Source organism: Chiroxiphia lanceolata, chromosome 12 (genome assembly GCF_009829145.1).
Source record: "Chiroxiphia lanceolata isolate bChiLan1 chromosome 12, bChiLan1.pri, whole genome shotgun sequence".
NCBI lineage: Eukaryota > Metazoa > Chordata > Aves > Passeriformes > Pipridae > Chiroxiphia > Chiroxiphia lanceolata.
In genome coordinates, this window is record NC_045648.1 from 14,028,937 (window position 1) to 14,052,809 (window position 23,873).

Genomic DNA, 23,873 nt, shown 5'->3' on the forward strand with positions numbered 1-23,873 from the left:
AATTATCAACATTTTCTCTGAGACACTAGCTTGGATTCAACACTGGTCAGTATGGCTTACAAAACAAACAAGAAACTCTAATAAAACCCTTAATTGCAAAAGCAATAATGACAGATGGATAGGAGCTGATGACCAGCTGAGTGCCCTTAACCCGTGCCATCATTAACTCCTGGAAATGCCTGACCCTGAGGTCATTACCATTAGTTAGTAGGGGAAGGACACAAAGGGGAAACAATTATCCTTTTATATGCTAAAAGTAACTTTATTCAGGGCAATATATAGTTCATTGTAATTGGTTCAACATGCCTTTAAAGATCTTAGCAATTGGAGACTAGTAGCTTATCCTAAAATCAAACTGCCTTGCAAAATATGCAGGCAGGAACTTGCTTAAAAATTGTTATAATCCTATGACAATTATTAGTATTTTATTCTGGGGATACTTTGAGGTGAATGGAATTTTCATACTTGGTCATAGACAGTGGTAATATTCTATAGTCCTCTAATTCTGTTGAATCAGAGAATCAAGAACAAGCCAGATGTTCTGTAGTTTCTGATGTCAGACTATTGTGAATAATTGGTGTGTAAATTAGAAAAAATATTTTTGGTAAAAAAAGAGAGACTGTAACCTTATATTCTAGTTTACCATATATTGTGGTTATATAGTTATGTATCTGGTTATATAGTTATATAACCTTATATTCTAGTTGCCATATATTTCAGTCTTAGTATGATAGGTCATTAGGATTTCTCTAGTTATATGTTTGAGTTTTTAATGCCCCTCATTCTGTATAGCACTTCTATTCCATAATAAAAATCTTGCTTGTTGGAACCATGTAACTCAAACCATACTTTACCCCAAATAAGATTTTAATCAAATGCAAATTGCTTCTCCAAAGTAACTTTAATATTAACTAGAATTGCAAACTTCTTGGGCACTAAAATAGTCCTGAACATGCTTGAAATGGTTTGGTAAATCATAAATTATAAAAATATATCATAGAATCATCAAATCGTTTATGTTGGAAAAGACCTCTAAGACCACTGAGTCCACTCATGGACCCAGCACTGCCCAGCCCACTATTAAACCATGTCCCCAGGTGCCACATCTACATGTCTTTTAAATCCCTCCAGGGATGGTGACTCCACCCCTTCCTGGACAGGCTGTTCCAGGGCCTGACAACCCTTTCAATGAAGAAATTTTTCCTAACACCAAATCTAAACCTTCCTTGGGAAAGGCAACTTGAGACCATTTCCTCTTCTCCTATTATATATGTGTATATATGTATTTTAAAATACCATCTCTGTGTAACCTTTTAGCTTGCTGTCAAGTCAACCATCATTTAACTCAGGGTTGTCTGTCTTTATGAATATGGTTGTAAGGATTCATGTTGCTCAGAATATGAGAACAAACACAGCAGTTCTTCACATCTGTCTTAGGAAAGTTCAGTGAAACCCTTTACTGCTTGAAAGGGTGTTTGAACTTGAATAGAAAAGAGCTGGATTTTAACATGATGATGATGTTTTAGCCCATGTTGAATCAGTTTTAGTGAAAAATTACTTATTGTAGTGATCTGCTATGATTTTGAGTAACAGGGGTCTGTTAAACATGACTTTGGTGTTGGGCAGACAGTGCTCATGACATGTGCAGAAAGGTCATGGTGTGAAGGCAGTCCTGAAAAATATAATCTGATTTCTAACATATACTTGGATATGTGACTCAGTTTTTTGTGCAAACGATATGGAGTTTGGTACTTTCCAGATATTAAAGAAAATGAAGTGTGGTGTTTTCAGAGTAGTATTATTCAGTTTTTTCTTCAAAAGAGAAGCTCAAGGGGTATAAACCTGTTCAAACTGGTACTGGTGTGATATTCCCCCTTCTGTCATGGTTGAATCTGGGGATTGTAACCTGGGATATGGCTGGTGGTGGTTACAAATTTTTGGAAATATTTTTTCCTGGAATGTCAGGAGGAGAAAGCACACTTTTATCTCAGGTCTTTTTTTCCAATGGCTTCAGAAAGTACGTGTGATTTTTTTATTTATTTTATTTTTAATGGACTAGTTAAGTTTTACAAACCTGCTGCCTGAGAATTTAAAACAAAATCAAATTATGGCCATTTTATCCCCAAGAAGGAGCTGTCTGACAGGATTATAACAAGCTCTCATTAAATTCCACACTAAATTGCATTGAAACCAACCAGTGTTCTCTCCAGGTGACACTTTTTCAATGCAGTGGAAATATCTTTTCCAGAAGTCCTTTTCTTTTCGAGGGAAAGGATCAAAGTAAGGATATCCAGCAGATATTTCACCTTATCTCACCTTTATCTTGTCATATGTTCTGGAGGAAACTAGAAAAATAGGAATTTTGTATTTTAATTGAAGACTCAATCGGTCAACTGTAGAACTGGAAATCTTGCCAGATACTCGTCTTCAAAACATCAGTTAATTTCCAGGCCTACTTTTCAGATTGATTTTATTAGCAGCTGATTAAAGTGGTTCAGGTTCTTGATTTAGGCAGTGAAATTGCTGGGTGTGAGGACCCACCCTTGAGGGCAAGGTGGGTACATCATCACACTGGGTACTTCTGTGGGGTTACAATAGCTATTGGGAGAAGGAAGCAGCTATCATGCCTCCAACTTTACTATTAAGTGCAAATTTGAGTTGTATTGCCTTTACTACTTAAAGAAAATAATTAGGTCATTAGAGTGGCTGATTATTTACAACCTTGGCATAGTCTAAAAGCTATAAAATTTACATCATGTTAGTATTTTTAGTTTGTCATACTTTAATGTGTGAAATTCCTTTTTGATAGTTCTGTCTTTACTATGAAGTGCAGAAAAGAAAGCATTTCTCTTGCTAGTCAGGCTCATTTTCCTCTCTGTATATCTGAAAACCGTATTTTGTTTCATAGCAAGTGTATGAGGTGATCAGTGTAGGTGTACTTAGGAATAACTGCTTTCCTTATGGAAAGAATTGAAAGTAAAGCTTTATTTTAGAGAAGAACATGGGTATGTTGTATTATATTTGTATTGATGTGAAAGACAAATCTCATTGACAGAGAAGAAAAAAAATATGAAATTGGAAAATAAATTCGTCATGGAAAGAAAAAACTGTACAGTGTGGCTGTTTATTCTTTTTCACCTGTAATGTAGATACCTGATGAAACCTTATTTTTCTGTGTGCAGATCCTCTCCAGACAAAGAAAGTAAGAAAGGTGCCCCCTGGTTTGCCTTCTTCTGTAAGTACTACTTTTTTTACTTATAGTAAAAAAACTGGGCTCAGATTGTACTCTCTTTACCTGCCATACGAACAAATGCCTTAACTTCAGCTCTGGGAAGGCTGTGTGCTGGACACGAACAGCTAGGCTGGGTAATTGGGAGTGGTTCTGCAGGACTAAATACACATTTGATGTGGAATTTTTAGATTTCATAGCGGTGATTTGTAGCTCGCTCATATGCTCCTACCCACTTGTCCCTGTCATTTGAATTCCTCTCTTGGGAAGAGAGCTGGGCCAGGAGCTGTCAAAGAAGATCTCCTGTACAGGTCTTTTGATGTTTAATTAGTCATTATGTTGCTGAACAGGAGGACAGACAGAGATTAATAGCTGAGAATCTTAGAAATTTACATTTGTAATAATCCCAGTGGAGCTGAAGACATTAAGATTCGGAGGACATGTACAGCTCAGCTTGCCTCAGTAGGACTGAGGTTATTAATATGCATAAATCACCGAGTCAGATGTTCATTGTGAAGCCCTGGTGGATTTTAAAGCCTTCATTAAGCCTTTCCTAACTTCAGCCTAGCATCAGGAAAGCTTTCAAGCAACTAGTTTGTTGATCCCTCTTTGCTTGAAAATTTATCCTTCGAGAATAAAGGGCTTTGATAAAAAAGGTTGGAAGGGTTTTGGTGGAAAAAATCATTAATGGCTGTGATAATCTAATGCTATAGGGGTGTTTTGTGGTATTAAATATGCTTTATTCTTAAAAGGAAGAAAATTGTTTATAAATGAATCTGCATTTAAAAATCCACGTGAAGTGAAAAATCCCCAGTGAAGTGAAGGACAGAATTATTTTTTCCCCTGCTCAGAACAAACAGGAGGGGAGGGGGAAGCTCCGCTGCCTTGCGGGATACATCTCTTTGTTGTGTAAATGGATGTTGGGCTTTTATTTGGCAGTACTTAACACATGGGCGCAGGTGCACTTGGATGAGTCATAACTCAAAGCCGGATAGGCTGAATAGAACACACTGCACAGGCAACCGTAATATAGTGGGAGCAAAATGGGGCTGATCTTTTTATTTCGTGTGGAGCCTGAAGTACGGATGGTGTCTCCTAGTCCTTGCATCTCCCCTGTTCTCTCCTCCCTCTCTTTCCCTTCTCCCTCCCCCTGCTCACGATGATACAGACAGAAAGTGGGATCTGAAATCCTATATTAACCGTACTTCCAGATGGAGCTGAGATAGTATAGATAGCCTGGGGCAGCTGTGCTCTGAACCTGCAGCCTACCTGGAAGCCAGGATTGCAGCTGCAGGCACTCTTAAAAGCTTTTGCTTGCATAAGCACTTGGGCCCCACTAGAGGCTGAATAGCTGCTTGATAAACAAAATGAACACAATGCCTCAAATCATTATTCCCGAGGCCAGGAATATTCTTCTTTCCCCCCCCTTCCTTTTTTGTTTTTTTTTTTTTTTTTTTTCCCCTTCAGCAGCAGCTAAAAATAGTTTGGCAATTTACATTTTAACAGTTGCGTGTTATGTAGGGTGGCTTTACAGTCTAGCAGATGATTTCTGCTAGATTAACAAAAATGTATTTAAAATGTCAGAGAAGCTAAAACACATAGCAGTGCAATTTTCATGTAATTTATTACTGTAATTCTAGGCAGTAATAAAGCTTACACTACATGTTTAATATTTAGTAGCATCACCCAGGTAAAGAGATCATTTTGGGGAATGAAAGATTTCTCTCATTCCTCCTACGAGGTTTTAATTTTAACAAACAGTATTTTTCAAGTGGTTTTCATTTAATTTTTCTGTAAGAGTGGAGACAATAAAATGCAGAGAGATTTTATTTGTATTAACATTGTACCAATCTGTGCAATTAAGTGCAGTTACTGTGAATAATCAATGATTGCGATGCTGCAGGTTTTAAGCACCGTTTCTCTGTGTTTCACTGCTGAACAGAGCCTTGCAGTGAAATGACATGTTACCCCCCCCCAAAAAAAAATGAGATACTACATGTTTGGAAGATGGCACAAAACTAAATTTCACTGAGCACATAAGAAATTTAAATTGAGTAGATAATTACGTAAGTGTAGTCTTTATTTTAAATATATGTTGGTAGGAAATCGGAATGTATTGTGGGAAAGACAGAAGTTGCTTTAGCTAATAGATAGTGCACAGTAGTTTAATTATAATATGAAAAGTCAAAGGAAAGATGTTAATTTTATTATACAAATCTGTATTTTTTAATTTTTCGGTTTCTGAAATACTGGTTTCTGCAGTGTGTTTGTTAGTATAGGGCTGCCATGTCAACGGATACTCAGCAGTAATTTAATTTCCTAGATAACGGTAATTTAATACAATCTTTTAAGAAATAATGATTTTTTAAAAAAAACCAAACAACCCTTCCTCTAGTTTGTTTCTTTTTTTCTCTTGATTTTGTAGAGTGCTTTCTGAAATTACTTGTTTTGAAGTTTATCTTCTTTCATGTGTTCTTATCAGGGCCCAAAGTAAAAACAGAGAAATGTGCTGGTGAATTGTTTAGATACTTTCTGGAATGCAACTCATTCTAAACCTGTCCTTTTACTGTAAAAATTAAGTGTACCAGGCAAATGCATTTTTAAGTTTTTGTGTTGTAAGTTGCTAAGTGGTGACTCACTGCCCAAAACATTTTGAATGTTGACATGCAAGCATTTTTGTTGAACTACAACTACTAAATTTAAAGCCTTGGGGGGAGGATAGAAACTAAAAAATCAGTGGTTTATTTTTTTTTTCAAGCCAGGTCTGAGAGAAAAGCAAGATTATGATATGCTGTTTATATTATAGTAGGGGGGAGATGCTGTTCAGTGAGTTACATGGTCTTCAGAGATTCAAAACTGTTATATTTCTGAGAATTTTTCTGATTGTAGGAGTTACCTGAACTAAGCCAGACACCAAAAACATCGTGTGACTTGAAACCAGTTGTAACTGGGGCTGAGTCAGGAAGAGCAGAGTGTCAGGGGTTCTGAAGAGCTGCTCTGTCTGCAGAGGGAGAAGACAGACAAGGCTCACTCAATGCCCAGGGGTTGCCATCCAGAAATGGATGGGCTGTGAGCAGAAATGCACTGTTTACATGTGGAGTCAGAAAATATTTCAAACTAATATTTATTAGTAGTACCATAATCAGTGGCTCTCACGAGGTCATCGTTAAAAAAAAAATAGTGTGAATATCTATCATCTTTCTTTTGCCATTTAATTAGTCTCATATCAGAGAAATAACCTAAAATACATCATATCTGCTGATATTTGTTAGAGAAGATGAGCTGTGACACACAGGCACAACTGTCTGCTTATTTTCCATGTTGTGCCATTTCTAATAAATATTTCAAGTATTTTAGACTTTCCATAGTACCTGAGATGATCAGTTAATATTAACCTTTAGATGGCACTTATTTAATAAGAGATTGTCAAAGTAATATTTTCTGATACCAGTGATCTCTTTCTAAAGTCCAAACTCATTATATTTTATATTTTTCAATGCATTTAAGACAATTTGTAGTTCAATTATAGGAGTTCCTCATATATCACCCTCTACAGTATGTGTATAGTTCATGGGTGCTAATTTATTGCAATAATTATTTATGATGCAAAGATACAGAAAACTTGGTTTGCATGCATGGAACTACCTCCCACTTAAGGCACTTTTCTTTTTAGTTTCCTACTAGTCTTTTAAGACTGAGCTTCTAGAGATATTTCAAGACATGTCACATGAAGATACCAATGGTACCAGAAGAAAAATAATAGATGTTACTCCCTTCTGTGCTCTCTCCTTCCTCTACTCCTCCCAAAGGGTAAAAGGAGATTATTTGAAATGGTGGAGTGGGAAGTATCTTCTTAATTATCACATGGAACACAGTTTTTGAGAGATCACTGCTTAGATTGTATTCAAAATAATATAACATTCACTAATGGAGTGGACTTTATCTTTAGAGTGTCATTCTCAATATTAGCAATTCCAACGTGTATTGAAGTGACCTGGTGTAAAGCAACATCCTTGGAATACTTTTATGAAGTCTGTGGCTCCGACTAAAAACTTCAGAGCATCCTGGGTAGATACTTAGTGTGATGTTGAAGTGACTGTGATGTTGTGCTTAACCGACTTTCTAGTGAGACTTTCTTGGTAAGATCTTTTCTCACTGTCCACAAATGGTGCCCAAATGTAAAAAGCAGCATTTAGTCTGCTCAGATCTGTTCTGAATTGCCTTGTGCAGTCAAGTGATACATTCAGCTGTCACTTGTCTTTAGTATCTGAAGCTCTCAAAGACAGCAGTAACTTGCCTGACCCTTGCCTCTGATGCTGTGCTGTGCGTTAGAAGGCAATTTTAAATAACAAAAGTGAGTAAATAAATCCTTATGGATAATGCAACACAGAACTTGCAATTTTTTCCTCATGACTCAGTCTTCCATCTCTCCTCTATGCTTGTTCTTTGGTCACTCGATTGAAGGGTTAAGGTTTTTGGGGGCTTGCTCTTTATTGCTTTTTAAGCACCATGTTCATCTATGAGCCTGAAAAAAATGCAAACATGTAAAACATCCAACCCCTAAATTATGTTACAAACGAAGTTAAAGTGTTTGAGATTTTATGTTTATTAAGAAAAAGATCTGGTTTTCTGGTTAGGTTATTATAGGGGGTTTTTTTCAACATGGCCTTTATTTGAAATCCATCTGAAAACCGCAGTAGCCTCAGATTATAGCATCCCACCTGCTTTCTGCTACATGAGAACATTTAGCTGTCATTAAACAACTAAGCAGTTCATTGCAAAGTCCTGCTGTGAGAGTTCAGATCGAGTTCTCACTGAATTAGGGTGAAGGTGCTTGAGTAACCCTCTCTTTACAGCTTTCTTAAAAGTTGCAATCAGATCATTTTTCCAAACTGTCCTGTCATCTGACTGTGGTGAACTATTTTGAGGTTGCTTAATTGAGAGATCTTCTCAGTGAAAATCCTGCATATACATACGTATATGAGGGATATGTAGTGATGTCAACTTTTTTCTCTGTTTGGATTTACTGGAGGTACTTTTCTTTTAAGTTTTCACAACATATCAAAATGAGTGCATTTGATGCTCTTAGAGTGTAGATTTGCATAGAAGAACCTTAAATTTGTGCGTAGTTAGAAAAAGTTACCTAAAAAACCCAACGTGACTGAATTGCAGCTCATATAGTTTAGGCAGAAGTTATATGGAATTTCTGCAACTTCTGCTTTACCTCAAAGATGAATGTGTGCATTGCCACAAATTAGTGTGGTGGTTTTATAACAATAGATAAGGATACAAGCTTTTTCGAAAACTATTTCTTAATATCTTTTGCTTGATAATACTTGTGGCTTTGGTGGGAAGACTTTCTAATCCCTGAAGTCAGCTAGGAAAGTAGTGAGGAACGCTGTGTTGCTGGAGTTTTATGTGCTGTTGAAGTGAGTGGTTTCCCTTCTGTTGCTTGCTCAGCCCGAATTGGGGCAGGTGTCTTTTCCTGGGAGCTGGCCACCAGTCAGAAATGGGCAATACAAAACCAAAACAAATGCTTTTCCAGCAGAATGGCACTGAAATGAAAGCATTGCATGGTCTTTAAATGAAATTTCCGATGTAGATGTGTCTTTACACAACAAAGCAAAAAAAATTGAATTAAATTGCCTCCTGTTTTAGTGCCACGGAGTTTCACGTGACGTCAGGACTTATAAAGAAAGCAAGTTGTTCTGTGTTGGGGAGGTAGTTATGGGATTTTTATTCCATTTGCAGGGCTAGCTAGGATTAATTACTAGTGGCTCTATTTTTCTGTAAGGTAGCAGTAGGTCCCTAACTGTGGGCGACTAGGGTTGCCCGTTTGGCTTTGGGTAGCTCTGGGCTTCATTTGCAAAGCAGTTCTGCCAAGCAGCGAGCTGGAGCACAGCGGAGGGGGAGCGGTGCAAGGAGGTAGAGCCGAGACACAGCTCCCTGCCCGCGTTTGGAGTCGCGATCCCGCCGAGCTGCTCCGACCCGAGTCACCGACCAAACCTGAGCTGCTCGGACCCGAGTCACCGACCAAACCTGAGCTGGTCGGACCCGAGTCACCGACCAAACCTGAGCTGCTCGGACCCGAGTCACCGAACACCCCCGGGCTGTCGGGGCGCGGGGCCGGGCGCACGTTGTGCCTCGGGGGCCCCCTGCAGGCCGATGGCACAACTGCAGGGAGCGCCGGCCGGGAAACCACGGAATGGGGCCGGGAAAGCCCAACTCCTGGGGCTGGGCCGGCAGAGGGACCCCGCAGTCACTTCTCAGCTGCTCGCGTAAATTTGCCTGGCCATGTTGAGTTGAATCTGTAATTCAAGTGGTTTTCTGTGAGTTTCGGTAACAGCCTCGCTAATTACTTTTAAAAATCCTTATAAGGTGTGTACACGTTTTTAGGTTGGGTAGGTTTTTAACACGTTTTGGGGTGATGATTATCTGACTTCTGATAGAATAATTTATTGCCTCAGGATAGTAAACATGTTTGTTTACTTTTAAATGCAGATATGAGTAGTTAAGGCCTTCATATAGAGTCTTTTAAGCCATAAGCACTTTATATTTTCAGCAAATAGAACTTTCTGAATCTGAGCGATATCCTGTCAAAGTTGTGTCTGAAAGATTTTGAAACAAGTTGTAAAACTTCCTCAGATAAATTATATTGTGTTTGATTCTGAAGAATGTGATACACAGCACTCTTTTCCTCATTTTTTCCATTCTAGAAAAATATTTATGTAATAAGTATCTCCTATAACATTGGATAAATTAAATTTTAGTATTGGATAAATTCAATATTATTTGGAAAACTACTAAAACAGAAAGGTCCTAGCTGTAGTTTCCCATACCTGCCATAGGTAACTGGTGTTTTTGCAGCAAAGAAAGGGCCCCAATCAACAATAAAAATCCCAACAAGCATCCCCCAATCCTGTAATATTGCTAGGTAAAAGTAGAGGATAGCAATTAATATCAATTTCATTAGTATTTGCTGTCCATATTCTGTCCCTTCAAACTGTTCCTTTTTCTCTGATAATAGTAACATGAATGTTAAATATGCAGTTAAAGACAAACCCTTTCCTTTTAAAAGGAAAACCACCAAACTATTTTAGCTCTTGCATAGATGAGTAAATTAATTTGCTTAATACATCTTCCTTTGGATATTGGGAGGGGGGTTGCCTATCCAATTGAGTCCACTGGGTTATTTTAAATTGCCTTCCATGCAGTTTGTCTGCTCCATCTCTGCTGAACAGCGTGCTCAGTGGTTGGTTAGCACAGGAGGATATCCTTCCAGGATTTTAAAATAAATCAACTTTTACTTAACTGATGAATTACATAGAGGAGAGTATAATAAGCATTGTGTTTTCCCCTGAAAACAGCCAGGTTTGTTTCTTAAGGCTTGAAGTAGTTTCTATTCTAACAGCTACATTATGCATCATGTTCAGTGCATCCTTCAGCAATGGTCCCAGCTCTGGCTTTGCTATTATTAATCATCATAAATATTTGGCTTTAAAATAAGTTATATTGAGAGACCTAAGATGTGTAGAATTGTTGAGGTTTTTTTCTTTGTATTGTTGCTAGACAAGCAGCTCAAAATTACTGTGTATATTTGAGTTAGCAACAGGTTGTTCTGTATCAGTTGGGGCCTGTCTCTTCTATTCAGGTTTCAGTTTTCTTAGAACAGATAAGAACTTAATCACTTGTGAAACTTCTGTTCCTCTGTCAAATGTGGCTGAAATTGATAATCAGTTCCAACCTTGGACAGTGTGGGGAGGAAAGGAGAGACTTCTTGGGTAGTTGCCTTATTTCCAGAGATAGAAGGTTAGTCTAGCCCCTAAGAAATTGGTAAGGACAAAAGAACTAGTTTCTCCACCAAAAGCAGGCTTGGACTCTCACCACATTACTGTTTTTTTTTTTCAGTGAGATTGAAGCCAATTCTCCTCAAGGAGATACTTGATGCTTGGGTTTACACATCACAGTTGCTTTTGCTGGTCAAAAAGGAACTTTAATTTCTAGTTGCACATAATTTAAAAAAATTTGATGCTTGTTTCATTAGAATAGACCCATTTAAAATAATAAAACTGTGATAGAAAGCATTAACCTTTCTAAAGCATTTTTCTATATCAGTTTGTGGAATATGTTTGACAAGAGGATGGCTCTCATCTGTTGAGACAGTTACATAACTGTCTTTCATATGGTATAACATTCAGTGATCTGAGAAATTATGTTTATTTTTTTATAAATTCAAATGATGAATTGCATATGCTCTATTGTGTATTTGCTTTGTGGCTCTGACAAGTTGAACAAAAATGTATTTTACATAAGTCTGTTTTCAGGGAGAACATGTGGTTCATTCACAAAATCTCTTAGTGTTAAAATCATCTTTGAAAATATTCTCTTACAGGTAGCTTGGTTTATTTTTAGGTCAGTATTTCACTCTGCATCAGCTTTCATAATCTCTTTACATACTTTAGGAACAGGCAGTTTATTGTTTTTGACACACGGTACAGGGTCATGAGTGGAAACAATTCGGGCTACAAAGTGCATGTCAGTTCAGTGCTCCTCTGCTGACGGCATGTCTGTCTGAAATCAAGTTTAAAAAATTGGCCCTGTCTCCAGCTGACTTGTTTTGTCAGGCTGAGTCATAAGATTAACCCTTGACTTGTCACCAAGGAAAAATGGAGTAAACAACTGTAGCCCATACAGTATCGCTGATCCAGCCATGATTCATTTCACTGTAACATGATTCTCTTAAGAAAACAAATTTCGGAGCAGCTGTTCCTTGGCTTAGATGAGGATTAGAAAAATTGTGACCACAAAACAAAAACTTGCTTTGGACTTCAGGAGCTTTTGGAATAGTTATCTGGTAGTAGTTCCTGCAAATACAGTTACTGGTAACAACATCACATTTTTTTGAGCAGACTTTCAAATTCTTCCATTTTAGGTTCATTTTTTATCTATTCTGGTGAAAGAAACTTCTGTGGGTTAAAGTTTGATATGCTGGATGGAATTATGGGCTGATCCTGTAAGGTGAATTGATGTAGCAAATGTCCTGTGAGAAACACTTTTTTCATACAGAACATGTAGACCAGATACAGTGATAGATTTCAAGTACTGTACACTAAGATTTTATTCCTAATGTTGTAACTGAGGGTAGGACAAATAATTTCCTTTTGGGTAAAATGCAATTGTTATCCTTTTGATTTGTGGGGAAGTAACTCAGGAGCAAATTCATTTAGTGACTCATTACAGAGGGACCAGTTTGTCTGCAAACAGACGTTTGCAGTGGTGTTACTTAGTTTTATTGATCATATTGTTGCTTTTGTCTTACCCATGTGATGATGAACAAGGTCAATGATTTACTTCTACTGATAAATGTTAATAGTGTTTAGTAAACATTAGTAGTTAATATTACCTATATATTTTTTGTTACAATTGCTCTGTACAAGCATAGGGCCGCTGTATGCAGAGATGGCCCCTCCCAGTGCTGCACAGTCAAGTCAGGTTTTTCTGCTCTCTTTTTTAACACTTTTCCAATTGCTTGTATGCAGGTGGATAATGGTTATTATTTGAGAGGGGAGTTGAACATGCTCTTCACCTCTAATACAACTAATTTGAAAATTGGGCCTGTGTGCGTGGAGGTGCAGTAGCAATTACAACTGTGTTGATGATAGTCTTTACTTCAAAGAACTGACTTCAGTTATCCTGGAAGTATTTTTAATGGTTTAAAAGTTTGCATGCTAAAATTATATCATTTTTTAAAGGGTTCTCCTACTTCTTCAAGTGTAAGCTGAAAGAGCCTTTTCCAGTGTCTGGGGTTTTTCCTAAGTTGTACATTAGTCTGAAGTAGTGATTTTAATCTAGTGCGCTATGAGAAGGAGCTCATGCAAAGATCTGAAGATCTTTTAGCATATCTCGTCTGCAGAGTCCTGAACATTAGTGAGAAGCTTTAAGGAATAGCATTGTTAGCTGCAAATCAAAGCTTCTTACGGACTCTCTGGGGACTGAAATGGGTCTTTGTGGTCCCTAGGGAAGAAGGAAGCCGCCAGTCACTCTGCAGGCCTGGCAATTTAATAGTCTGAAGTATAGTGATGTTCTTTTTTGCAGCTGCTGCTGCTACGCCTTTTGTATTGGAGAAGAGTTCAGTTCAGATATCATTAGCTTTGCTGCATAGTTAAATAGTTCTGGATGCGTAGTTTGACTCGCAGTAAAAATGCAAGTGTTCTTCAGCAGATGGAAACTTCAGGATGTATTTGCCAACGTACTCTGAGCACAGTAGTCTCCTAATTGACTGGAAGAGTTCACTGAAAAAGCATTTGAAGCTGGAGATGTGAATATTTTTTTGTCAGTGTGTGTATATCCTGTATATTTATAGAGACTACAGTAGTTACGTCCTGAGATAATGGATGTTCTACAGAGATTTTTATCTGATGATAGTATTAGATTGCAGTCAGTTTGTCACCCTTTTGGATCTTTTATGTTCAGAATAAACATGCTTCACTGACACACAAGGTGCTTGACAGAACGAACCAAACTTCTGCAACTCGCTTTCTTTCCCTGTAAATAGCTGAATTGAACTTTACCCATTTTTGTCCTTATCCTGAAGTATTTTCCTGCTTTTGTAAGGAGGAAGGCAGGGAGAATTCACAGCATTGGCAGTCAACACAGTGAGAGGTGGAGAAACGTGGCTATGCTTTAACCTTTTCTTTCCTGGATTGAAATGAGTAGCTGACTTACCAGAAGCTCAGTTAATAACCAGCTGCGTTCACTTGTAGAAAATAAAAAAAATGTATGTCTCATTAAAAGTTAATGTTAGTTAATGCCACTGCTCACTGAAGAGAGCAAAAAGACCTACCAGGCGTCGATAGTGTGCAAATATTGAGGGATCTTTATGCTGGAAGTTGCAGTCCGGTTTTGTGATGTGCCAAAGTTGTTGGGGGGATCCCCTCCATTTCTTGTATGGGCACCTATGCGTGCCTTATTCAGACAAAAACGTATTATACAGCATAAAGGGAGCCTGGACTTGCGTTTCTAAGAGAATGCTCGTACTTTGTATATACCCCATCTTAAGGAAGGATTTTGGATGATTCTATGAAGTGAAAATATTTACAGGACATATATTTTTTTAAAGTCAAGCAGCTCGCGTAGGTGCTGTCTGTGTCAGGGTCACTCCGTGTCCCAGGCTGCCCTGCCCGGAGGGCCCCGGGAGCGCTGGGTGCTCGGGCTCTCCCCCGGGACTCGCTCCCAGCAGCTCCCCGTGGCTCTGGGAAGCGTTTGCCAAAGTTGGAAGCAACTTCAGGCAGAGCCAGATGGCCGTGTGGCTGGAGCCGCATCGAGCAGCGCCTGCACGGCCACAAGCGCTCTAATTTAATTAAAACAAAAAGCATTCGATTACCCCGCCCGGGACGTGCCCATGTGCGGGTTCCGCGGTGCGCTGGGTGCGTGCGCCGAGCGCTCGGAGCCCGCGGGCCGGGGCGCGGCCCCTCCCCGGGCCGGGGCCGGGGCGCGGAGCGGGGGCTGCCGCGCCCCCCGCCCGCCCAACCCCCGCGCCGCCCGGAGATGGTTCAGTCCTGCTTTGCATAAGCCGCCTTTGAGCGCTCCATGTGCGCGGGCGGCGGGTGGAGGCCGTGGGGAGCGGGAGGCGGCGCGCTCGGCCCGGCCCGCGCCATGTACTGCGCGTACCCCGTGCCCGGCGTGGGCAGCAGCTCCCTCATGTACTACTACAACGGCAAGACGGTGAGGGGCGGCCGCCTTTGTCCGGGCACACACGCGCGGGGTGGCCGCGCTGGGGCGGGAGCTCCCCGGGGGCGCTCGGCGGGGCCGTGAGGGGAAGGGGCTGTGCGGGGAAGGGGCTGTGCGGGGAACGGGGCTCGGGGCTGCTTTGTGTGCCGGGGGACGGGCGGCGCTGCGAGAACCGCCGAGCCCGGCGAAGTTTATGTTCCTGCGTGCCCGCGGCTCTTCCTTGGGGTGGGTTGTGTTGGGTTGGTTTAATTTTTTTTTTTTGGTTTGTTTTAGACGTGTCCCCTCCCCCGGGGCTGCCGAGCAGCCCTTTCCCGGCGCTCCGAGCCCGGGCATCGCCCCGGCCGCCGGCGCTGCCCTGCCCGGAGATCGCGGGGGGGAATTCGGAATAAATAATCAAATGTTCCTGCAAACACCAGAGGGGCAAAAAAATGCATAATTTTTTTTTCTTCCTTTTTTTTTTTTTTTTTTTTTTTTTTTTTTAATCTCCACTCTGCGTTTTAACTTTCTGGGAACGGAACGGGGTATATTTCTTTTTCGTGGTTTTGGATAGTTACAATTTTTAAACTTGCAGGACGCACCGGTTCTGATTTTTTTATGTGTGTGTGTGTGTTAAAAATTAGCATGTGATGGTACATTTAACACGGTGTTTTTCTTCCAGTCTGTTTATGTTGTATGTGGTTTTGGCTTTCTTCAGTTATAAAAATAGCTTTTAGTAGGAAAAGGAGAGATGCTGATACTGATCTTTTTTTGTGGGTTTTGTTTTGTTTCTTTACTGTAGGTCCTCCTCCTATGGGCCTGTGTGAGTTTTGCTTTCATTAGTAAACTTTTTTTGCCAAGATTTTTGTTCAAGAGTAATTAAATTATGGATCTTTATATTCATTAACGGCACTGTGTATGAGCTTCTTGAATTACAGAAAAGACACTGGAGGAGAGGTTGGGGAATCAGTAAAATCTCTTGGTCTCTATTTCATTTCCTTTGGTATAAATGCCAGCTGTCTTTCAAATATGAAATGATTTTTCTTTCATGTCTGCTCCTAGGCTAAAGCAATCTGTTTGAAGTTTTATGTGAAGATATATATAAGACTTAAGTAAAATTAACTATACAGTACCCCTGAAGCAAAGGGAATATAACTTGCATAGAGTTTTGATTTTATTTCTTTCTAGAGCACAGATCACTCTATTACAACATTTCTCTTTGTTCTTGTAGCAGGAAAAAAGGCTTTGATCTTATTAAGTATTTCCAGGCATAGAGTGGATGGAAGTGCTGGTACCGTAGGAGGGCATGGCTTGAAAATTGATAGCATGTGCCTGTTATGGGTCAGAGGTGACCTTTATGAGCTTGAAGAGTTAGTAAATAGATGACAAATCATATGATCATCCTATATCATGTTGCCCAAGGTTTTATTTAATTTTTTTTTAAAAACACCTTAGTAACTTTTAGCACTTTCTCTCTTAGGAATTCTGAAGTTGGCCTAAATTACTAATTTAAATATACATAAGGAGGTTCTGTGAAGTTGGGGCTTGGTTGTTGTGTTATAGTTTTTGAAGCACACGTCTTGGTGTGTCTGCCAAATCTTTATATGAACCTTTCTTCAGTGAGAGAACAGTACATACCCTAATTTTGATGTCTTACTGCTTTTACTTGTATTGTTTGATAAGTTAGTAGTTGATAGTATGAACCTCATTGTTCAAGTTGGAGGTTTTTATTTAGATCACATTAGATTCTTAGATGTTGACATTCCTTGATAACTGCTGATGTATATAAAATCTGATTTATTTACTCACAAAATGAGTGAAAAATCACATGTAGAAAATGTGTGGTTTAAACTTTTTGTTGATAATGTTTTGTTCTTTTCATCTTCCTAAATTTGTAAGTGAAAACAAAGCTTAATATGAAGCTAAAAAAACAAGTATCTGAGCACTCCAGTAGATGGTTCAGTGTGGTCTGGCACATACATTAAAAGTCTGAAATATCAATCAGAGGTTTTTACCATTAGAAGAGGTTCTATTTTTGTAATTTCTGTATGTTTCAGGAGGGACACATGAAAGTGAAAAGTAATGTTTTAATACAAATCCCTTGCTGAAGAGTAGAATTTTGTTGTTATGTGTAATAGGTGTTATATAAAAAACCCTGTATTCCAAGAATCCTCACCAAATCAAAAAGAAAAAAGATCTTAATCTGTTTCATAAAGAAAACAAAGCACTTGCACTGAACTAGAAGATGTAGCCTGGTTTTTTTCTTTCTTTTTGTCCTTCACCTGTTGATATATAGAAAATATTCTGTCATGTAGAGGTTTTTTAAAAAAATAAAATTATACTTAAAACTGTTTCTATTAATTAAGCTTTATCTTCTCTTCCACTCAAGAGCCATGCTACAACCCCCCCCCCAAAAAAAAAAATCAAAATACCTAATCTCCATTAAAAACAAAGCTGCAAAAATGTTTAGGTAGAAATAATAGCACAAATGGAAATTATGCTGTTTGCTTTTCAGTGTTTTTATTTTACTCTTTTTTAAAATCAATGAATAATTAAGCAACCTTCTTCATTCACCGGGGCCTTTTCATTTAGATTGTAGAAAATGCAGTGGTACCAAAATTAATATTTCAGTAGTAGAAGTTGGATATCGTCTTTGTTCTGAAAGAGTAAAATAGACTTGAATGAGTTCTACTTTTTTCAGTTCACCTACAAGTTTAGAAAGAGATTGGTTATTTTCTAAATCTACTGTAGCGTTATTTTAATACAGGTCTTAATAAAGTGCTGTGTCAGTTATCACCAGTATAAATAATTTAAAGAAAAATATCACCTATGACTACTATTTCATATGACAATAAATTTGCGAATATATTCACTTAATTGTTGTGTTCTGTGCGTTGTGTGGGTTGATTTAAAAACCAGTCCGTATATGAGTATTTTTTATTATTGAGTCAATATTTGTTTTTCTCATTATTGGCTGAGATTTTATCGAGGGTGGAGTTACTGCATCTTTTACAGTAGATTTCTACAATGCTTATTTTAAAAAGGGAGGAAAAAGTCAGGGCATACACGTATTTTGCATATGTGTAGTGCTTTGTGATTTGCTTTTTCGTGAACGAGCTTGTATTGGGATTGGTTTTGAGAAAACACTTTTCTTCTGGACAATTTTGAGAGCGTAAAAGGCTCCTTGTAAACATGTTGCTGATGGGCACGTGTGTGTAGATGAACAACTACACACAGGTGTGAGTATATCTGTATATTTGGGTATTTTTTAGAGCAGAGAACGCCCGTCTCGCAGCCGTCAGTGTCAGCGTTACAGGGAGCAAAACACGTTAATAACGCTGCGTGGTGCTCGGGTGACACCCCAGCACGCCTTGCTGGAGCTGTTATGCAATAAATAATGTACTTAGTCCTCCAACATCCATGTAAAATGTTTTCAGTTTGTAAATTTGGGAGCAACCAGGTGCTCCAAAGAACGATTCAATTTTGCTTTTATTGCTGTTGGGCCAGTTAGTACACGGGGAGGAAAGTACAATTAAAGCTGTTCTGTGCCATATGCTGCCCACAGCAACTTAGGCAAGGTCAAAGCTAACATTTGTGAGTCAGGACAAATATAAGATCATCTGGAAAATCTCTAGGGGTACAGGGCTGTGGACATTGAATAAAGAGAGGTAGTAAACACTGGTCAGCTGGATTTTTATTTTTTTGTCTGTTCCTCGCCCTTCTCTGTCCCCTCCCCATCCCACTATAAAATGATGAGTTACAATGCACCAGCCCCAGAGAGTTTTCCCTGCTCCACTCCATTGGGTTGAGCTGCCAATCTGCTGAGCAGTGGTCCCCTGCCAGAAGGGTGTCTTGTCTGCAACAAGCTTTATTAATGCTCTCAAGTGAAGGTTATGTCCATTTCCTTGGGCAAATGACAGCAGCTCGAGCTGGGATCAGGTGCTGGGGGGGACAGATCTATATTTCTCCAAATGTGAGCCCCAAAGAGGAACAGCCCCTGTTTGCTCAGTGCCTTTGCTTTCATAATCAGGTGCCTGTCGAAGTCTGGCTGTAGGAATAGAACAGTCTGTGGTGGAGGTACAGAAACAAGAGTGCTCTGAGTTCAGAGGAGAGAGAAACAAATGCAAAAGATGGCCTGTATCTACCACTGCATCTGCCTGTGATCAGTGCTGCTGGTGGGGATTCCTCCCACAGCTAAAACAGCCTTCTGAAATACAGGGAGCAGGTTAAGAAACAGGCAAGAGTGCTTTCAACTTCTCTATTTTTTGTTTCCTGAAAATTTGAATTTAATCAGAAATTTTTGAAGACATAGTTGTATGTGTCCTCTTTTGACAGCGTGGTTTGAAGAGTGTGGGGAAGAGATTTTGCTTAGCAAATAAAACACAAAAAGAATCTTTCAGCACTATATAAGTATATATTTCTAATGTTGTTCCTACTGCCTTACCTTCTTTTTCCTCCCCTCTCTAGCTTACACTACAAATTGAAAAAAAAATTTAAAAAAAATCAAAAGAACAGACCAGAAGGTTTCTCTATACTGATTTTGAGATTTTTGCTAGGTTTGCCTGTCACTTTCTAACATGACTTTAAAGTTGTCATTTCCTGGGGAAGAAGCTAGGAAGTACTGCTGGTAGTGCTGTGCAGCATTGCAGTGGGATTCTGCATTTCAAAAATACCCAAATAGGCATGTATAGCATGCTTAAACTGCGTAAACATTTATTTAAGATGGAATTCAATTTAGCTACTTTAAGAAGTTTGAATTTTATACCATCCTTAAAAACTGTGGTTGGATTTGCAGACAAGACTCTGTTCTCTTAAAGGAGTGTTTTATTATCCTTCTGGATGGTGAGAAGAGCTTTTTAAATGTATGAACCTTTACACCTGGTGTTGGACACAGAAGTGTGGTTGAGGATATGGTTATACTGACCTTGTATACCAGGGCTCTTCATTTGATCATCTTGCTTAAATATCAGCTGAACAAGGGTTTAGGCTGGGTCTTGGGTTTGGTTTGGTTTTTTATGTCAGCTTCTGTCTGGCTGTAAAGAGGAGTATGGCAAACTCCGTTACCGTTCTTCATTCCTGAAGTTTTAGTATATATGGTTTTGTCAGAAGTATAGTAAATATGAAAACAAGTTTCCTTTTCCTAGAGCCGCCTTTCAGCAAAATTAGCTTTTGCTACCAAACCTGTAGATAATACCCTGTAAAATTTTGCCACATGTACAAATCATTCATCAGTGCACACTTGCTTAGTGCATGACTGATGCTGATGGAATGTAGATAGGCTACTTAGCAGAGTTTACAGGCTACAGAATAGGTTATTCATCTTTACTGGTTTAAAAAAATTCTCTGTCTCAAAGAGCTTGATAAATATTTTCCTGAACTTCCAAGAATTGCTAATAACTGGGCTTAAATGAGTAACATTCATAATTTCATAAACATCATGTATGATGGGAGCCTTGGTCTTGAGATTGCGTGAGCTCATCGGAAGTAAGTTTAGTTGCTTCACTGCTATTTTTTTAATCTGCTTTTAACATTAATATTAAACATTGATAAATATTTAAGAATTTGAAACTTATTACAGGAAAATTGCCTGAGAGGATGGATGCCAACAGGAGGACTCCAAGTGTTATATTTATTAAATGCATTTATAGAATGCAACTTGGAAGTTTTACTTAGCATAAAATTTGGTAAACCCAGATCTTCAAATTAATGTTGATGTTATTGACACTGCTATTCGTAAACAGAAGCACACTGTGTAATACTTTGAAATCTTCTAGATACAGTAGGTCCATGTAACTTTTCCAGTAGTGTTCATTACCTGTGGTAATCACCAGGGCAGATTTCAGGATGATGCTTTTGTTTTGCTTAAACCTGATGTCGTACAGCTGATGTCTTCTCAGCTCTGGTCTGAAGTCAACCCCCATCACTATCCCTCAAAAAGAAATTCTGCTTGTCATCCTCCTGCCTTTCCCACTGGAGAAACACAAACCAGTTCAGGGTGCAGGAGAGACTGATGTGGGTCTCTGACTTGATTCCTCAGCAACTCGTTTGTCCTGCTTCCCTCAGCGGAGGCCAACCACCCTTCGGGAGCGCTGCAGTGTTAGGATTGATGTAGATATTAGCACAGCTCCAAAAAAGTCGAGTCCATGACTTGATAAGTCATGTGAAAAACTGGTTTTGGCTTTAGTTTATCGGAAGGGAATTTCCCATTCATAACCAGGGAGTGTTTTGCTTGTCAGCCTGGAGACACATTCGATGCCTTTGGGCGCAGTGTGTTAGAGGGGGTTATAAGATGGGCTCCTCTTCTACCTGCTAGAGACAGCCCTCTCCAAGGAGACTCTGCAAACAGGCTGACCTTTTAACAGTATTCCCCCTGTCTAAGTGGGAATGTCAGCCAGGAAAAACTGGTTTGATGCCTCCTGGATGTCAGTGTTATCAGTTTAATAGCTAAAAGAGGCCGTCTTGAGCAGCCACGTCATATTTATAACTGCCTTACTCAGCTGTTGCAGAAGAGAAAGCCCTTTAAGTAGGATGCAGACCACGCCAGCCTCCTGTGGGCCAGCAGCCACAGGGGCTGTGTTTGCCTGGATAGGGGTCCCAGTGCATGTGGGGCGTTCAGAGTGAACAAACCAGTTGCCCGATGCATCGCTTCCCGACTTGAAAATAGCATTTCATCTTTTTTTATTTGTCAACTTTCTTATTTTGGACTTTGCATTCGTGGCGTTGGGGTTAATTTTAGTAAAATTTCTCCTTTGCTTTTAAATCTTGTTTGTAGTAACACAACATAAAAATTATGATTAGGTCATTAACCAGAAAAAACCTGGCACTCATCTGCAGGTGATCAGATGACATCAGAGGCCTGGTTTTAATTTGTGGGTAGTTCTGATTGTAACTAAAAGAGACTCGCTCCTTTTGTGGAATTGGCTGGCTATTTCCCCACATCTGGAGTTAATGAAGTCTTTGAGACCACATCAGTTGTGTTTTGCCGCAAGAACCCTTTGATCTGAAAAATCTAGACTGGCACAAGTGCAGCTTCATAACATTGCAGCTATGTTTTTGCAAGCTATAGTTAAGATAGCAAAACAAGCAGAAACTATATGAAGTTATGTGTCTGTGCTAGGACTTTCATGTAGCTGTTTGGAAGGGCCTCTTCTACGTTTATATAATTCGTAACATTTTTATTATGTAAATGGCTTGTACATTTGTATCTGTAAATGATATATTTGCAGGAGTTTTTGAGTTTAATCCCCTTTTTGAGATAGTGTTTAATCGGTTTTTATAAATCGCCCAATTATGTAAAACGTTAACATTTCAGTCTGAAGCTTTTATTTACAAATCTCATTGATAACGTTGCAGTTTAAGAGAAGTATAATTCGTCATTGTAGGTGCCTTGGCATTAATCAGAACATCTCCATGGCGGTGCTAAGTGTCATAAAGCTTTGTTTCCACTGCTGTCCTGTGACAGTGATAGATTATCCATCAGCTATAGCATATGCTGTGTTATTCTGCACAACAGAGAACTTGTAAATTAGGCCCAGTTTCGCCTAATATGTTTGCAGTCTTAGGAGTGCAAGTATTTACAATTTGACAGAGTGACATTTCTGTTAAAATATGTCTCGGGCATGGAATATACGTGCATTCATCATATAGAGTAAATACATATGTACTGCGAACATTGCTCAGAACGTATTGTCGTTCTGTCACTCAGGCCTGGTAAGCATCTCTATTTCACAATTACTCCGCAAACTGAAAAAGTTCGAGTAAAATAACTGAACAAAAGCTTTCCGAAAAGCTTTCTTCCCTTAAAAATTTTTTCGTTGGTTCTGATGAAGGAGTAACGTTTAACGAGCGCACGACTGAAAGCTGCGAGCTTTGCACTTGACTCCTGCCCAGGTGCGCCTTTACCTGCCGCCGCTGTCACTGCGGGCTCGCCCCGGCGGCTGCGCCCTGGCTTAGTGCCCTGTGCCCTTGTCCCGATTCCATCGTGCCGACGGGGGGACACTCTGCCGGAACTCTGTGTGTGTGTGTGTGTGTGTGTGTGTGTGTGTGTGTGTGTGTGTGTGTGTGTGTGTGTGTGTGTGTGTGTGTGTGTAAAGCGAGCCGAGAGCGCGGTGCCCGATCCCGGGGATGTCGGAGCGCGCTGGCTGCAGGCACATGCCCGGCCATTTGTTCCGACGACAGCAGGCTGGAAAAGCGCTTGGGAGCGGGGAGGAGGGGTATTGGTATGCAAATGGAGCAGGCCTTGCCCACTTCACTTTCTGAATATCCCTATCAGAATAGTCACCCTCCGGGAGGACAATGGGTCTTTTTTAGGGAACTTAGGCTTTTTTGTTGGCCGGCTTGGTTTTCTTGGCCCTTCTCTTGCTTGGTAAACAACATCCCCGAAAGACAAGGGAGGGATGTGAATGCCCGGCAAACATGCGTGTGCCTGGATGTGCATAGGAAGGGATCAAAATATTCCCTCTTGAATTTTGGGGCCTAGTGCACTTTGCAAGTTGCATTATATAAGCTTTAAAGTTTTAAAATTGTTCTTCATATATGCATTTATGAAGTCATGTGTTTAGCAAGTAAAATAGTTAAAAATAAAAATACCACATTTTTTACTTCATAGCAAAGAGATGCTCCAGTTTCAATGTTATATATTTATATTCTTTGCTGCTATTTATGTTAAACTGAATTTAAAAAAAGCAGTTTATCTTTTAATACATCATTGCAATATTCAGTATATTGACCAAAATACTGGTATTAAGAAGGAGCATAGATTAGAACAACTGACTATGGGTAGAATCCTTGACTCTGTGAATGTTGGCTTTGCTAGTTTTGCTTAACTTATTCCTGAATATACTTTATATTTCTTAAAGTTGCTGCAGTGAAACACTTCTAATCGTTGTGCTTACTTGGCATCTTACAGTTTTTAACTTGAAAAGAAAATTCATTGTTT

The 23,873-nt window shown here is 39.4% G+C and overlaps 1 protein-coding gene across 16 annotated transcripts in view; it reads left to right on the forward strand.

The window, feature by feature from the left end:
- Nucleotides 1–23,873, forward strand: part of TCF12 (transcription factor 12) — a 163,432-nt gene that overhangs the window by 108,112 nt on the left and 31,447 nt on the right. For 12 of the 16 annotated variants that reach the window (XM_032700728.1, XM_032700731.1, XM_032700721.1 and 9 more), the window contains one exon: nt 3,183–3,235. In XM_032700728.1, the coding sequence (XP_032556619.1) occupies nt 3,183–3,235 (53 nt within the window). Of the gene's footprint in view, nt 1–3,182; nt 3,236–10,982; nt 11,039–14,826; nt 14,954–23,873 lie in introns of those variants that run through there. The other 4 variants (XM_032700734.1, XM_032700735.1, XM_032700736.1 and 1 more) reach the window with 2 other exon arrangements.